The sequence below is a fragment of the Rousettus aegyptiacus genome, unplaced genomic scaffold (genome assembly GCF_014176215.1).
Source record: "Rousettus aegyptiacus isolate mRouAeg1 unplaced genomic scaffold, mRouAeg1.p scaffold_m13_p_5, whole genome shotgun sequence".
In the NCBI taxonomy this organism is placed as follows: Eukaryota; Metazoa; Chordata; class Mammalia; order Chiroptera; family Pteropodidae; genus Rousettus; species Rousettus aegyptiacus.
Window position 1 is genome coordinate 9,606,558 of NW_023416308.1, and position 17,632 is coordinate 9,624,189.

The window sequence follows — 17,632 nt, forward strand, 5'->3', positions numbered from 1 at the left end:
CGAGCGAGCACGGCAGACCTCTAATGGGGAAGCCGCTCTGGGCCTCGGCACCAGGCTAGCGTCGAGATGCAGAGCCTCTCCAGACAGCCTCCCGCCTGCCTGCTCAACGGGACGGTTTAAGAGTGACGGGGAGGGGGAATCCTTTGCTAACAGGATGCTCCGTGTACACATATAACCCAACACACACGTATCCCAGGAATCCGCATCTGTCATTGCGGAGGAGGATCTCAGCTGGTGTAAGTGCCGAAGCGGAGGGAGAAGGAAAGAATGTCCTAGAACCCCCTCCCCGGAGCCCCTGCTTTCAAGCCCCAGACGTCGGGGGGTATCATGGATGAAGGTGAGCTGTCGAGAGCCCCCCCAGAAGTCATCCCGGCTAGGGAACCACTGTGCTTTGTAAATGGCAGGGACAAGGTGGGGCCAAGAGGGACAATGCTCTCACAAAACAGGAGAAGGCGGCAGCGGAGTGGGGAACCGGACCCCAGAACGACTCGATTCAAAAGACACGCAAGTCCGTTTAGCTGTACTTCGAAGCTATATGCGAATGTACCACAGACCACAACAGGCGCGGGCTGGGGCCTCTGAGAACAGATGTTTACAAAGGAACAGCTTGGTCCCTCCACCCAGATCTTTGCCCCATAGCCTCCACTAAGATGGGGCTCAGCTCTGCACCCCCATCAGCTCGTCTTCCCACTCTGCAGAGACCAGAACAGCCAGGGCAATGCTTCGGAGCCGGGGCCTCCTGGCTCTTGTTGGTCAAGGGGAATTGAGAGCAAATGGCGTCGCACACGTAGACACATATGGACACACACGGACGGACACACAGACTGGTCCCATGAGCATGCCCACGTGGGCCTCCTGCCCTAGTCTCCATGGCCCGAGGGGTCTGCATTCAGCCTGCGATTCTCCTCTCTACACTACCCCGTGCCTTGCCCATCCATTCCACGTCTCCCTGGCTGGTTCCGTTGAGTCTCAGCTCAGGGGTCCCCAACCCTGCCCGAGCAAAAGGACACAAGTCCGGGGTACAGGGAAGCCACCGAGCTCAGTCGTGCAGTGCTCCCAGGCCGGCCAGGGTCAGACCCTCTCATGGCGAGTCTCTGGCCTCCTGGGCTGGCAGAGGACAGAGAAGGGAAGGAGAAGTGGCTCGGGAGCTGAGGCAGCTGAACGCCGTCTCTTTGTCCAGCGGTCACAGCCTGGAGTGGGGAGAGAAGGGAGAGAGTGGCGAGAGGTCACATGGATATGACAATGCCGTCTTTCGCGAGCTGGCACCTTCTCAGAGGGCCAGCTGGTGTGAGATGAGCTGTTTCGGTCCTCTACAAGAAAAGGTACAAGGGACTTCTCTTGATTGAGGTCCTACTATGGGCTAGGCTCTGTGCCAAGTGTTACACATGCCTGATCTCACTGAAACCTAAGAACAGCCCACAAGATAAGTGCATTATACCCTTTTAATAGATGACAAAACTGAGGATCAGAGAGGGTAAGTGTTTTGCCCACAGGTACGCGGTGAGGTAGCAGCAGAGACAAGATTTGAACTCGTAACCCTTCCACTGGAACATGCAGCCCTCTGACTAGGTCACCCGGCGCGTGGGTTGGGTTTAGGCTATGTGGTGCTGGGGCACTAGCCTGCATGCTAAGAATGCTTGGTAAGGGCAGGAAACACAGGAAGAGGGGGGTGAGGCCGAGCTCCACACCACAGACTCCTGCTACGAGTAGAGGCTTTTCTGACTTCCGCTGAGCCAAGACTGGGGTCATCGGGGCAGAAGTCTGTGCCCGATCTCCCAGGATGGCTCTGGAAAGAGACCCAGAAGGTGCACAGGTAATCTTTGCCTAGAGGGCGGCAGAGTGGAGTGATCGAGATCACGGATTTAGGGTCTAGACCAACCAGGGTTCTGATACTTGCTCTGCTCCTCGCTAGCTGCGTGATCTTTGAGAAGGCACTGGAAACCTCTCTGTGCCTCGGTTTCCTCATCACTAAAACAGGGACGACAACAGTGCCTGCCTCCTCGGGGGGGACTCTCAGGATTCAGTGAGATAATGCAGATAGAACGCTCGACACAGCGCCTGTCACACACGTGTTGAATGAGTGATACCCAGATGATGGGTGTTGTGCTGGTGATGGTGATGATCCAGACCGCGGCCATGCAGCAGACATACAAGGCAGCTCAAAAGAACTGGAAGCAGGAACTCGGGCAGCTACTTATACACCACGATTCACTGCAGCGTCATTCACGGCAGCCAGAAGGTGCAACCAAAACCAAGTGTCCATCAACACGTGAATGGGCAAACGAGATGCGGTACGTGTGTATATGTAAATTTGTAAATACATACAATGGAATGATATATACGTGCACACACGTACACACAATGGAACATTACACAGCCATAAAAAGGAACGGTGTTCTAACACATGCTACGACGTCAACGAACCTTGGAAATACCATGCTAAGTAAAAGAAACCAGACACGAAGGGACAAATACTGTAAGCTTCCACTCACATAAAATATGTAAAATAGGACAATTCATAGAGATGATGTAGACAAGAGGTTACTAGGGACTAGGAGGAGAAGGGACCGGGGAGTTGCTGTTTAATGGTTACAGAATTTCTGTTTGGGGGTGACAAAAAAACTTTGGAAAAGTGGTGATAATTGTGAATGTAACTAATACACTTAAAAATGGCTAAAATGGCAAATTTTATATTATATATATTTTACCACAATTAAGAAATTAATAATGTAATATACCCAAACTCACTTAGTTGTACACTGTAAATGGGAGATTTATATGACATGTGAACTATAGCTCACATATCCTTTAAAGTAAGGAATACCATGCAAGTCATTCATGTCATTATAAATCTAGTCACATTTTAAAAAGTTTAAAAAGTGAAATTAATTTTAAGTGTATTTTATTTAACCCAATATATCTAAAACACTGCAATTTCTATATGTAACCAATACCGTATATGTAACATAACAAATTATGTTACATCCTTTTCTTTATGCGACTTCTAAAATTTCGTGTGGATTTTACCCTTACAGCCCATCTTGATTTAGACTCGCCACGTTTTGAGTGTTCAACAGCCACACGTGGCAAGTGGCTGTCGATGGACAGCAAGGTCAAGATCCTCATGACTCAAAGGGTGGTCCATGGACCAGCAGCCACCTTGGAGTTTGTCAGAAATGCAAGATCTTGGGCCCTACCCCAGACCTACAGAATGAGAATCTGCATTAAAAAAAAAAAAAATTCCCTAGTTGATGTGCACGCATAATAAATTTTGAGGTACTCTATTCTGGAACACAGGCTTGCCCCAGCCTTGCCTCCAATTCACCACGTGCTAAGCCACTCTGGTATTCGAGAAATCACAGCTCCTCAGGTGTGACACACTGCGGAGGCAAACCTGAGACCCCAGTGGTGAGTTTGGAGTTATCCGCCCACATCCTTGGAATATGTCAGCTGTAGCTGAGATGTCTTGGTGGGTCCCACCCACAGATTACAAAGCCCTAGACAGGACCTGCATCCTGGGCCTACTCTAACTAAGCCCTCCCCCAAATGCCTGCTGACCCGCCCAGGCAGCTTCTGGAAGGACTCCGGCCTTGACCCCCACCACTGAGTGACCATCTCAGAGCCAGATGAGTGTGACGGAGGAAACTATAGGATTGATGTTGTTGGGAAAGCGAACTCCAGGCTAAGTTGTCGAAGCCTGACCTGTGTTCTCAACTTTGTCATCGACACTCCATGTGGATGTGGTTGAGTTTCTGAATGTCTCTGGGCCACAGTTCCTCTATGTGTAAAAAAACAGGAGATGGAGTCGATCTAGAAGGGTCCGTGAGGGCATCTTACGCACTGATTCTGAGTAACTGCTGGTGGCTACCGGAGAGGCTGAGTGATGGCGACTGTGCTGTGATAGATTAGTCATGTCTGCCACGGGTGCAGGATGAAGGCGCAGACGGCACGCACTCGCCATCCATGGAATAGGTAATCCCCAGGGCTTTCCTGCTTCGACACTGAGAAGCAAAGATGACTTCTGTTCCCCTGAGGCTTTAGTTCAGAGTGTCCTTTCGTACTTCCTCTCTCTGAGGTAGGGGTTATGATGCGAAAGAGCAAACTGCCACTCCAGGCTCAAAGTGACAAAGTGGGAAGGGACAGAGGCGGGAGTTGCCTTCAGACCTCTGCATGCCAAGCCCAACCCCGGGTGCTCCACAAAGGAAAAGCCCTCCACGGACCCGGTGTCCTGGTCCCCACGGCCTTCAGTGGGTGACTCTGGGGGAAGCAGGGGTGGGACCGCATAGCTTCTTGGGAGCCTTCTAGTTCTGGGAAAGCTTCTGGGAAGCTTGTCTTCCTTTGAATTCACCTCGATTCCGACCCTGGCCTGAAAGACCACGCTGACCTGACCCCTGACCGCCTTCTCCCTCCTGTTCACCACGGCCCCGTCCTTCCTGCCCCCTCCCTGTCTTCCCACCTCTGCGGCTCACTCCCACCTGGAGGGCTCTCGTTTCTGACGCGGGGGCCTGGGTTCTTCTCCAGGGCTTCGTTTTAATGTCGCCTCTTCCGAGGGGCCTTTCCCCAACCCTCTCCCTCCATCTAAAGCCCCCTCCGTCACCATCACACAGTAGTTCTTACTGTCTTTAACGCTATCTGAAATGATCCTTCAAACCATGTTTGCCTGCTTATCGTACCTGCTCTAGAACGTAAGCCCTATGAGGTCGAGAACTTAATTAATTTTGTTCACCTCTGTATTCTCGTTCGTAGAACAGTGTCTGGCACATAGTAGATATTCAATATACAAAGATCGAATAAAAAAACTGAATGAATTGAATGCATGAATGAATGACTGACCTTAAAGTCCCATCACGCAAAACCACAGTTCCTTGTCCTCTGTTTCCTCAGCCCAACTGCACAGACAACTACAGAAAGGCCTCCTTGTGCCCCCTCTAACCACTGAGCTTCAAGCCCCTCTGTTCAGTTGAACTCCTGCCTTCTCCTCGCTGATCCCTAGGAGAGCAGAGGCCACTGGGTGATGACCTCAGTGACATATGAGTTTTGAAACAGCAGGCATTCCTGGGACCTGCCCAGAGCTCTGACACCCAATCTTTAGCTTGCCCAGGAGGGAGGTCCCCAGAGAAATGACATATGTAGTTGTCTCAGACAGAGCCACTAATCTCTAGCCACTAGCCAGGAATAAGGGGAGGGGAGTGGCATGTGGCCTCTTAAGGAGGACACCAGAGAGACACTCATGGCAAGGAGTAGCTGAGTACCTTCCCTGCCTTGTCTTTGTGCAACAGAATGCCGGAAGCCGAGGGCTGCCGTGATGGGGACAGGCTGCTGGTCCAGGGGGAAGAGCTCCTGAAAGCCAGGCCTTGTGGCAGGTATGCTGAATACCCGACACATGAGGTCGGGTGGATCCAGGGCGCCCCCTGACCACAGGACGCTCTGACTCACTGGGCATCAACCTTCATCAGGAAGAATCAGCCAACGAGGTAGCCATGATAACCACAGGGGGGCCAAGGCCCTGCACGGCAGACTCTAGCTCCGAAACCCCAGTGCAAACTCCCCTGAACAGAAATCCGATAGGAGGGCATGGCGGCTGGGGGAGGGAGCAGGTGCATGCGAAGGAGAGGGGTGGCAGGGGAGGTGGGAGGAAAGCACAAAGGCGACAAAGGCTGGGGGACAAGAGCAGCGGGGAGAGAGGCTGAAGAACACCTACTCTGCAGACTTCCAGAAATGCCCGGGGTGAGACAGGCGGCGGTTTCGCTTCGGCAGTTTCTCCAGCATGTCCATGAGCTTGGTGAAGGTGGGCCTCTCCTCTTGTTCGAAGGCCCAGCAGAAGAGAAGAATGTCCTACACAACCCAACATGAGGCGATTTAGCATAAACGGTGACCTCGATTACTTCTTGGCACCTCACTGGCTCTGTCCATCTGTCCGTCCATTCCCCCCACTCCCATACTCCTCCATCACCCATCCATCCGTCATGCATCTATCTATCTATACATCTCAATTCGTGCATTTATCATCCATCCGTCCAACCAACCATGCACTCATCCAGTTTCTGAGCCCATACAGTGCACCCCACCACAAGCCCACAGAGGTAAGTCCTATTCTAGAAGGTCTGGGAAACACTGAGATAAATAAAGTTCTTTTCTAGGAGTTTCTGGGCATTTTTCTCAGCACGGAGAGAGAAAAGGGAATCCTGAGGCCTCTCTCCCCATCCCAATATTATAAGCGCCCTTCAAAGCCACAAAGGGGAAAATTATTTTTAGTAAATCTCCTCACCTGAGAAAGGAAACCTAAAGGCAGGTAATTCTTAAAAACACACCCGATATATACTCCTTGACTCATCTGTCCTCTGAAGTTAAGAGGGGCTGTGTTTTTAGAAGACGATTATTAATTTATACTCAGGCTTCTCTGTTTCTGTATATCTTGTTCAGAGTTGGATAATGCCTTGAAATTTTTTATGTAGATGCAAATAAAATTAGAATTATTAAGTGGGTGATATTAACGAACACCTTTTTAAGCAGATGGAAAAAGAGGGATTCACTGGTTCTGAGCAATCCCGTGCTAGGAAACACCTGGCCAAGTGCTACTGCGCCCCTGGTGGCCAGAATCAGAATTGCAGGCATAGGTCAGAGGTTTTGCCCAGTCATTGCCGGACAAGGCCAAGGGCATGCTCTTCCATCATGCTTTGGGAAAGCATTTGTGACCGTAACATGCAGGAAAAAGCAGGCCCAGACCAGAGTCTGCGTCTCCCCTCATCCCCCAGACCTGGCATTATCCTGAACTTACCGAGATTTCTTTTCCCATGCCGATCTGGCTGAGGTTGGGCTTCAGGCCGGTGCCCATTTGCCAGATTATTGCCTCTGCTGGTTGGGTCTTGAAAGGCCACTCCCTGGCGTGGAGTTCATACCAGATTGTTCTGTCGGCAGACATTGTTAAAGGGCAATTGGTGTGATAGGTCACTCATGTCGCCTTAACCAACTTACGACCACGCAACCGGGCTGCAGGCTGACCACCCTGTTCTCTAGTTTCTTCTGCACAGGTAGGCGCCCTTCTACCCGGCAGTACCTAAAGCTTTCTCGATGTCTCAGAAGTCAAGCTCATCTCAGGATACCTTCTCTGGTGTCGATCGAAACCTAGAACTTGAACAGCTAATAGAATGTGGCCAGGATCCCTATAATTCTAGGAGACCACTCCAAGGGAATAATTAGGGCTGCAAAAATCACTTACAAGGATGTTCTCTACAGCATGATGTGTAGTACTGAAAAAGGCAGAGGCAATGCCATTGCTCAATAAAGAAGCAGGTCGCATGTATTACAGTAAATCCACAAAACGAAATGGAACACTGCGTGCTATATTATTACAACATTTCGAAAAATTTTGCTGACACGACAAAAAATTCTTAATATATAATTTTAAATGAAAAAAGCCGGGCACGAGATTGTATATAAAGGTACGATGGTACTCATTTAAAAAAAAAAAAAACATTATCTATGTACGGACAAGAAAATAAAGAGAAACACAGCAAAGTGTTAACAATGGCTAACTCTGGGGAATAGAATAGGATTTTTTTCCCCTCTTTTGTACTTTTGTTTACTATGTATGAAACATCCCAGAAAATAGCAGGAAGGGAAAAAAAGGAAAATCTGAGAGTCAGATTGCCTTGGGTCCACGTTCTGATTTAATTCCATACCGGTGGTGTGATGCTGGGTAGCTCATGTCATTTCTCTGAGTCTAGATTTTCTCACCTGCCAAGTTAGAATAATGACAAAACTGCAGTGGAAGAATATTAATCTGGAATGCCGAGTGCCAGAATAATTCAATGGCAGAATGATTCTAAAATGATTGCATTATCATTGTTTCATAGATCACGACGCTGTAATGATTGAGGAAGGGCAGCTCCAGTGAGCAGCAGCTGGGGATGGGCCGGGCTGGGCTGGGCAGTGTGTAAGCGATGCTGGCAGGTGTGGGTGGCAGTGAGGACCACAGGGTGCTCACAGGATGCTGAGGTGTTGCTGACCTGTACCAAGAAGACAGGTCTCAGGAGGCTCACTGAGAACAAGAGTCCTTGACTCTGGAACTAGCTGAAACGATCCAAGGATTCCTCTACTCTAATGGACATAAATGTGCTTTCAAGGACATGGAGCACCCTGTTACCCTCTTTACTGATCAGAGGACTGTGTCAAATCAACTAGGTCTACTTCCTGCCGGGTTCCATGATGTGGGTAGCATCTCCTCTCCCCTGCCAACCTCACCCTGCTGGGGTGGGGATGGGCAGTGATGCTCAGGTGTTGGGATGTTGATGGTCAGGAAGCTCTCAGGTAAAGGTGCTAGGTGATGACTGTTAATCCTCATCAACGACAACAACACTAAATGAGGCTTTACTCGGGTGGCGTGACATGCCCCTTCCTTTTGGGAACTGCAAAGAACAAACTGTCTTTTCGGTGACAGCCATGTCCCGATCTATTGGCCTCGTCATACCCGAATAACAATAAAGCCTCCATGTTAAAACGGATCCCCATTTTACAGATGAGGAAACCGAGACTCAGGGAGGTTGTGTATCTTGCCCAGGGTTGCACAGCAAATAAGAGGCTGAATCCGGTTCGTCTGACTAGAGAATTGCACCTCTGGCCATGATGCTGTGCTGGAAAACCTCCACTCCGACCTGATCAAGGGTCCTTATTAACTGGGGGGGCAGGAATGGTTTGGGCGGGCAACCCCGTGGTCGCTGGGTGGGGCCTCGTGGGGGAAGCGCTGACAGGCAGACCGCAGGCTCCACTCACGTGAGAGCGGGAAGGGAGGCTCTCGGGTGCCTCACAGGTATTTTCCCACTCGGTCCCACTCAACGCCTCCATGGCTGTTCCCGTCTTCCAGTTAGGGTTGAGAGGAGTAGGGCTTCGAGTGGTGAGAGGCACCGACTCTGGAGTTAGGCCGTCCCCAGCTCGACCCCCAGCTCCCTCTCTGATTACTATCAGGCAGACTGCGGAGCCACCTGGAGCCTCAGTTTCCTCGCCTGGCAGTTGGGGACAGCGACACCGGCTTCGAAGGGCGCTTGCGAACATTCCATGAGACGGCCCCATAAAAAAACCTTCACGCGGCGCTCAACGCACTTTGAAAAGTCCGTTTTGTTCTAAGTCACGCCTGAGCATGATGTCCCCAGGCAACGAGGCGCACCTAATTGCCAGGAAACCAGAAGCACCAGGTCCTTTGGAATTCAGCGGTGTCAGGAATAAAAGCCTCATTAAAACTCCCTTTCAAACCCAACTTCTAAGAGAAACTCACTTTAAGAAAAAAAAAAAACAAAAACAAATTGCTAACGATGAAAACTCCAGTGGAAAACCAAATCACTTACTTTGGTACATTTTATTAATTACTTTCTTTTTTCTTTTGCTAAATTTATACAAAAATATACCAACTTAATTATTGCCATTTGGCTTCGGATAACAATATCTAGATAAAGACAGGGGCATACACTAAGCAGGACGAATGAAAGCCTCTAATGAGATCTCAGCGACAGACATCAAGAATCCTGATGTGCCAGCAACCCACCCACCTCCCACCTCGCCTTCCCCAGTGCGGGTACTTTTCCATGAACGATGGTCTAACTTCTCTCGGCGGAGCCAAGCCTACCTGCACACCTCTGCAGGCCTGCAAGTTTCCCAGCTTCCCCAGCATTATGGCCACTGGCCCTTGCACCCAGCCGTGGCCGAGGAAGGTGGGGATCGGCACGGCCATGGGCTGGGAGCCCAGACACCTCCCGAGCTGCACCTTCGCATCGTGCTCTGCCCTGAGCATTAGGGCTGTGTGTCCGTATCCTGGACCCTCTCCTCACTCTATGCTTTCAAAGACACGCCATTCTCCCCCATGGCTGCGGTTCATTCTTTCTTTAGTGACGATCCTAAACTCCCCTTTCCCAAACTCTACATGTGTCTGTTCAGCGGACTTCTTGGTTCCACTGGCCATCACCACGGCAGCTCGAACCCGCTGTGTCCAAATCTGCTCTCCTCGCCTTCCCGGCGTGCCCCAACTCCAGGGTGTCTGCCTCGGTGATACTAATCTCCACCCATGTACTTCAGGAAGACATCTGGGCACCACCCGCATTCACTCCGCCAAACCCTCTCCCTCCCACTTCCTAAATGCTCTTCCACGCCCGCCAGCACCGACTCAGTGGGGAACACGGGCATCTCCACCCGGGCCGGTCACCCAGCCTCAGTCTTGTTCTTCTCTTTTCCATTCTCTACCCGGTAGAGTGATTGTTCTAAAACGCGAAATATTATTAGGCCACTCCACCTGCTTAACAGCCATCGAAGGCTCCCTGGTGCCATGAGGGTGAAGTGAAAACTCCTTAACTCAGCCTCTAAGTCCGAGCAGGATGGCCTCTGTCTCCCTCTCTAGTCTCTCATCTCACTGCCCGAGCCTCATTTTACTCCCAATTCTCCGCCCCGTAGCTCTCTTTCCTGCCTGCCCCGTTTCCCACATGTTCCTTCATCATGGGCAATGTGTGTCCTTTTACTCTTGTACCTTTTATTGGGCCCCTTCTATCTAGAATCCTTCACCACCCTCCCCTCCCTTGCCTACTCAGATGGCCAATGGAACCCTTAACTGAGGCTCAGGAGTCACCTCCTCCAGGAAGCCCTCTCTAGTCTCCCAGGATGAGTTTGGTTCTTCCATTATTCCCACAGTCCCGTGTTTATCATACTTTGATAAAACTGCCCGTTTCCCTGTCTGTCTTCCATTAGACAAGACAGCGTAGGGAGCCATGGTGATTTTTAAAATACGTCCACAAGTGATTCGATATCCCTTCCTGCAAAAAGTAGACCTTAATTCCCCTTCTCCTGACTATAGACTGGATTTAGTGATTCGCTTCTAACAAATATGGCGGAAGTGATGGCATGTAATTTCTGATACCAGCTCATACAGGTGATGTGGCTTCTAGATGCCATTATGTGAGGCCACTCGGGCAGCCTATGGAAAGGCTCACGTGCTGAGGAGTCGAGGCCTCCTGCCCACAGCCGTGGAAGTGGGCCCCTTTGGAAGTGGGCCCTCAGCCCGTCAAGCGTTCAGTGAGACTGGAGCCTTGGCCAACATCTCCACCGCAAACTCATGGGAGATGGTGAGGCAGCTCAAAACCTTACTCAGCTGAGCCACTCTCAAACCCCTGACCACAGAAACCTGAGATAATAAATGTTGTTTCGAGCCATTAGATTTTGGATAATTTGTTAATAGTAGGCATCCAGTGAACAGCTACTGCATGAAGGAAGGAAGGAAGGAAGGAAGGAAGGAAGGAAGGAAGGAAGGAAGGAAGGAAGGAAGGAAGGAAGGAAGGAAGGAAGCAAGCTCGCTCCCATGGTCACATAACCAGTTAGAAACCAGGCATGAAGGTTTACTCGGGTCACTCTTTCTACTATACCCCACTGAGATTCCCTCCCCAAATCTCAGAAGTTCAGCCACCTTTGCCCCCACAGACAGGTGCCCCGTCCTTCTGAAGGCACTGAGGGAACACTTGGGAAGTGTCCCTCCGCCCCGGCCGGGGTTCTCGAGGTCCAGGGTGGGGCCACCTACCCGAGTGCAAAGACGTCCGAGTGCTTGGAGAAGGGGAGCTTGTCTTCCTCCGTGTCAGGAGACAGCTGGCGGATAATCTCTGGCGCCAGGTGACACAGCCAGCCATTTTGGATGCGCAGCTTGTCCTCCCGCCTGGAGAAGCAAAGCACGGAGTAAGCCTCCTGTCACAGCCCAGTCTCCCAGCATGGACCCTAAGTCCTTGGACCATCGGCGCTGGCCTTCCTGCATCTCCCGGTTGGCTGCTACCTGACCCTGTACTTGAGGCTGAGACCCAGTGCGAGATGGTCTATAGAGAGACATGCAACACCCAAACCAGCATCAGGTCCCTTTGCCTCGGAGGCACCCCCTTCTCCATCTTTATTCCACAAATACAGCCGATTCTCGTTATCTGTGGTCATCGCATTTTATAAAGACCCCGCAGACGATGAATTAGCAAACACGGAATCGCTGCTCTCAGGGGAAATATGTACACACACAGGAGTGTGCATGCACACCTCTCACATTGATTATCATCTTAAATCCTAAAAACACAACTCATCCTAGTACGTTCTATTTTCCTTATTTATTTTGATACAGGAGAGAGGCCGCTCCACTACCAGGTGCCAGAGATGAGAAGCCCCAACCAAGGGGCCTCAGACCTGGAGCGTCACGCACCACATTGCCTCACATGGAACCACCCCCTCCTGTCTCCATCCTCTGGTCAGCTCTGTATGACCGAAACAAGAAGGAAGAGTGTCCTCTTGATCCACCTCACATGGGCACATGGGCATCAGATTTATCCCTGCCCTGTGCACACTTGTGAATGACTGTGAATATACCCCGAGTTACTGATTTGGGGGTTACACGTACATCTGAGTGAGTAGGTGAATGTGCAAATATGGAATCTGCGAACGACGAGAATCACCTGCTCATATTTACGGAGCACCTACCATGCTCTGTTCTCTTGCTAGAATAACAGCAGAGAATAAGACCAACAGGGTCCCCGCCCTCCTGGAGTCTGAAATTTGGTAGGGGAAGGTGACGATGAATGAATTAAATAAACAGGAAGACATACAGGTAGTGATTAAGTGTTACAGAGAAAACTTAAAAGGGGATGTGTCAGAGGTAAGAGGGAGTCTGCTTTAGGGAAAACGCAAGCTAAGATTCTCATGGCGTAGAGGATTCAGCCGTGCGACCAAGGAGAAGACTATTTTAAGCAGAAGGGGAAATGACAAAGACCCGAGGCAGTCCCTGTTCGGGGCGTTCAAGAACTCCAAAGACCGTCAGCGTTACTGGCACACACGGTACCATCCCGTGAACCTCTTAGAATGCATGCATCCGACTCCTTGTGATGGGCCTTGGGTGGTTCTTCTTTTCATCATTATAAATAATGCTGCCATGAACATTTTTGGGTAGGTGCTGTAAATATATCCCTTCGCCCACATCTGGGTATTCCTTGGGATAAATTCTTAGAAGAGAGAGGAATTTTCTTCACACTGTTAAGTCTTTACCCAGCATAGAACTTTCTATTTGGGACTGAAATCTGGCCTCCTGTGAGGTTTCTCTGATTCAAGACAACCAGGAAAGGGCCAGTTAATACAGGAAAAAGGCAGGAGCAGGGGAAGGGGATGGATACCTCAAACCATCAAGAGTGACACTGTGAAGGACCAGACTCTCCAGCATACGGGGGCTTGAAACTGGCTGAACTGTACTGTTCTTCCAAGGGAGGCTTCTGAGCCACGTAAGGTGCGATGTACGCTCCCGTAACCGTACCCTTTCATATCCCAGAATCGTGATTCTGCCCTTCCAACACCTTCTAGAACAGCGCTGTCCAACAGAACTTCCCACAGTGATGGAAATGTTCTCTGTCGTCCAATATGGCAGCCACCAGCTGTCATGGCTCTGGAGCCACTGAACCCGAGCTAATGCAACTGAAGAAGTAATTTTAATCAAAGTTAAAATAGCCATGTGTGGCTAGTAGCTGCCATAGTGAACAGGGCTGCTCTAGACTATTATTTACTACAAATGGAATTTTTAACATATATATATATATTTAATAGGTTACTTTTTAACATGACCATAAGTAGAAACTAGCACTTTTAAGGTACACATTAAAATTAATACGGAAAAAGTCTGTTCGCGTCCTCCCTAAAGTCATCTCGCAGACCACACCTGGGGGAGGGAAGACTCCTGGTGAGACAGAGTCCAGGAGTTTGGAGTTCTGGCTTTGGTCTGGATAATTCTCTGGGCGGGGCTGTTCTGTGTATCGTAGGATGTTGAGCAGCCTCCCTGGCCTCTACCCACTGGATGCCAGCAGCATCTCCTCTCCCCTGTTGTGACAACTAAAAATGTCTCCAGACATCGCAAATATCCCTGGGAAATGGGAGAGCCCAGCTGAAAATCGATGGTCTAATTTACACATAAAATATGGAAATAGTCCAAATTTCAGTCTTTCGGTACTAGTGACACGTAATTTGCTCCTGGGCTCTACACAGTAGACCTGATAGAATAATCCTCTGCTAGAAAACGGGACTCGAATCCACTAGCAAGCCCTTGAGCTGGCAGGCCAGTGAATCCTTGCTCCTAGACTTGGAGATGCTCTCAGGGGTTTAAGGACCTGTCTGTTGCTCACTAGCTCTGTGACCCTGAGCAGACCCAAGTCTCCATTTCCTCATCTGCAAAATGGGCGCATGAATTTCATACGGCTAGGGCAGGGAGATGATGCATGACGCAGGCCCGTGTCAGCTGCCAGGGCCACACAATTCGTGGACATGATGGCACCCTTTCGGCAGAGGTATCACACCCCACCCACCCCAACGGCCTGGTCACGCCCGGAGAATGTCAGCTGGCCAGGCCACGGCGCCTCGGTGGGATGATGTTCTTACTTCGGGCTCTAGTCTCAACTTTATTTCTGAGTCCTCAACATAAGAAAAAAGAAAAAATCCATATGGTTAATAAAGAGGGATCCGATCCCCTCCACAGAACGACGACCCACAATCCATCCGACCGTCGGCTTAGGAGGATTAAGTGGTATGAACCACCTGGCATGCAGTGGGCGCTCAGGAGAAGGTACCTGTCTCCTCCCCTCCCCTCAGTTTGAGATGTTCACAGCACTGGACGCCCAACACGAGGGGACCTGGGGCAGAGGTCGGGGTTGCCCAATGAAGTGAGAGCGTCCTGAACATCCAAACGTATCCCGAGGCTTCCCCCAGCATGTCCCCAGCATTGCCAGTGCACAGCTGTTCTGCCATCCTCCAAAAAGATGTCACTCGGATGCCAGCACTACTGTGCCAGCCCCTCGCAGGATGTTATTCATCATAATAATAACCACAACGAAGGTGATTTGGGTTTGTCACTGGTGGGCCCATCGCCGTGAGAATGGGACACCCTGGGGTGCCTGCCAGGCCTGGCTCCTGGCCCCCTCCCAGGCATGTGCCCACACCCGCCCCAGGCGCATGCTTGTCAAATGGCCACCGCTCCTCGTCCTGACCCTGCCCTGTAATTTCAAACCTCCACTGACCCAGCGCATCAGGAAGAGGCAGCTACAGATCAAATCCGTTCAGAGCCTCAAAAAGCCTAAGTGACCTGCCCGAAGCCACGGAATTTGTAATAAGTGACAGAGCTAAGATCCACTTGATTACAAGTGTTTAAAGCCCCTAGAGAATTCTATGCTAATTCCTGGAGAAACAGCACCATTAGGGAGTAGAATTCTACATTAAGCCCTATACGTAACTGTAAGAAGAAGAAAAACACAGGAAGCCACTGATGGCTACAAGTCGGTAACCAAGAAAGAAATGTGGATTTCTTATCCGGAGTTGACGCTGGGGGCTCTCTGTCCTCTGCAGACACGACTGGGTTTGTGTTGACAGCGAGCTGGGGCAGAGGAAGGACGGGGTGCTGTTTGGATAACCAGGCCGGAAGCCACTTTGCCCTTAGCTTGAACCCCCTTCCTGGTTGGCACTGGGCCTCCATGAATGAGCTGAAGGAAAGGATTCCCACGTCATTCCATATCCTTTCTTCCTCCTCTTCCTTCGGCTTCAGGAAACCAAGAACCAAAAGGAAGAAAATCAGAAGCCCCGCCCCCCGTTCCTCCACCTGACGAGGATCCACTGGCAAGGAGAAAGGAGGGGAGCGCGACATCCCACCAGGAGAAAGGAACCTCGTCTTCAAGAGAGCCTTGAGCCAGGTTGAAGGAAACACCTGCTGGGCCCCTTTTAGTTTGGACACAAATGCCGGGGTTCATAGCGATGCCACCAACTGCTTCCCTTGCCCTTAGCCTGTGGAGATGGCAACGGGGGCGGGGGGGGGGGGGTGCTGGTCCCCTCCCAGCAAACCTCGAACGTAAGTGATGCTGGGGAGACATGAGGAAGACAAGAATCCCGCCCCGTCCAGCCCTCCTGCCTGCTCAGTTCTGACTCGAGGTCTCTATCTGTCGACCTATGCGTTCCATTTTCCGCCCACTTATTCTCTTGACTTGGGTGCTGTAGGTAGTTTTGGAGGTGGTGGTGAAATTTGGGGGGCGTGCAGTAAAATCTGAAAAAGAAATTTAAGTTCCTGTTTGTTACCGCGTCACACAGGGACAGCCAGATCACGCTTCGCCAGATTTTCGATGGTCTGACTTGGGTTCAAGGTATTATAGGGAGTGGACAAAATTCACCTGGTTGTGGTGGGGTGGGGAGGAGGCTGGTGTGTACCTTGAAAGTGACATGAAATGAGAGAAACGGTGAGTCTGCCTTTCTGAAGAGGCATGCCATTCGTTGTACGAGGCACAGTTAGAGAAAACACAGGGTTTAAAGCTCTAGAGTGTGTGTGTGTGTGTGTGTGTGTGTGTGTGTGTGTGCGCGCGTGCGTGTACACACATGGGCACACACTCTCTCCAAATTAAAAGTCACAAGGGGCGGCAGACCTTCTGAATTATGGGTTGTTTATTTGGGATCAAGCTGTTTTCCCGCATGGTCGACTCAAGGCGGCTTGCTCTAGGGTGAGAGGTGCCTGAGAGTTAATTACTTAACGATGGTTAATAATTCTCCGGTGTGATACTGGGGAGGTATATGCAAATTAATACTCATTACAGCAACCCAGCAGCAGCTACTGTTTGTGGCGTTTCCTGTGCTCTGGGCACTGCGCTGGATGCCTGATGTGCGTTATCTGATTTTACCCCCCCCCCCCCGGGGACCCCAGAGGCAGGCAGCATCCTACCCGTCATTTTTCTTGCAGACAAGGGAACAAGTTCAGAGACGTTCCACGACTTGACTAAAGTCACAGCTAATAAGTGGCAGAGCCAAGCGGGGCCCTAGGTGGGTCTGACCTTCGCTCCTTTGCTCTTCACTCTATTCTCGCTCTACTAAAATGAGTGAATTCATATGAAAACTCTGAGCAAAGCTCTTCGGTGACTCTCGCTTCCAGGGAGTGACTTGGAATAAGGGAATAGCCCTCCAGTGAAGTTCAAGGGCAAGGGCATTGTAGGATTTGGGGATACTCTGTGTTCCCTGAAAGATGCCATTGGCAAGTCAGGCCCCAGGGGAATCAGAATGTGTCTCAGGCTTCAGCATTGCATCATCACACAGCAGCCTGGCCACTCAGCCAAGCGACCTCAGGTCCAGCACCGAGTCTAGGTCATTAATACTGTTTCGGATGACTTCCTCCCCCACCAAACCCCTGACCAATGTCAGTCAAGAACCCTTCCAAGCCCGTCCACCACCTCTCACCTGCCAGCCTGCAGCACCCCAGAAATGCTGAAGAGCCCAAAGTCCGTGATCACCACTTTGCCGTTGTCGTAGAAGACGTTCTTGGACTTGAGGTCCTTGTGAAGGATCCCCTTGGCGTGGAGGTAGCCCATGCCCTGCAAGGAGCAAGGTGACAGTAAGTTGCCGGAGAAAACTCGAGCACGCACGGCCGTCCTGGCTTGGGTTCACGGTTCACAGTCCTTGCTTTGCCAATGGTACCACAGCTGCAGAGCTGAGGCCCAAATGCCAAAGCCGGCAGGTGAGCTGGGAGAAGGCATGGCGAGTGGCAACAGGCAGGGTCCCCAAGACACAAATCTGCCACCACCCTCGGACTGCTGCCAAACCATCTCCGCCTAGCGCTTCTCCCTCCCGAATT

The 17,632-nt window shown here is 50.8% G+C and overlaps 1 protein-coding gene across 3 annotated transcripts in view; it reads right to left on the reverse strand.

Annotated features, from left to right (window-relative positions):
* Positions 1 to 20: 20 nt before the first annotated feature.
* KSR2 (kinase suppressor of ras 2) overlaps positions 21 to 17,632 on the reverse strand; it is a 336,358-nt gene continuing 318,746 nt past the window's right edge. For 2 of the 3 annotated variants that reach the window (XM_016149513.2, XM_016149511.2), the window contains exons 16-20: positions 17,239 to 17,372; positions 11,552 to 11,683; positions 6,779 to 6,908; positions 5,702 to 5,835; positions 21 to 1,190 (exon numbers count right to left, since the gene is read on the reverse strand). In XM_016149513.2, coding sequence (XP_016004999.1) covers positions 1,184 to 1,190; positions 5,702 to 5,835; positions 6,779 to 6,908; positions 11,552 to 11,683; positions 17,239 to 17,372 — 537 coding nt within the window. In that variant the 3' untranslated portion in view covers positions 21 to 1,183. Of the gene's footprint in view, positions 1,191 to 5,697; positions 5,836 to 6,778; positions 6,909 to 11,551; positions 11,684 to 17,238; positions 17,373 to 17,632 lie in introns of those variants that run through there. The other variant, XM_016149512.2, reaches the window with a different exon arrangement.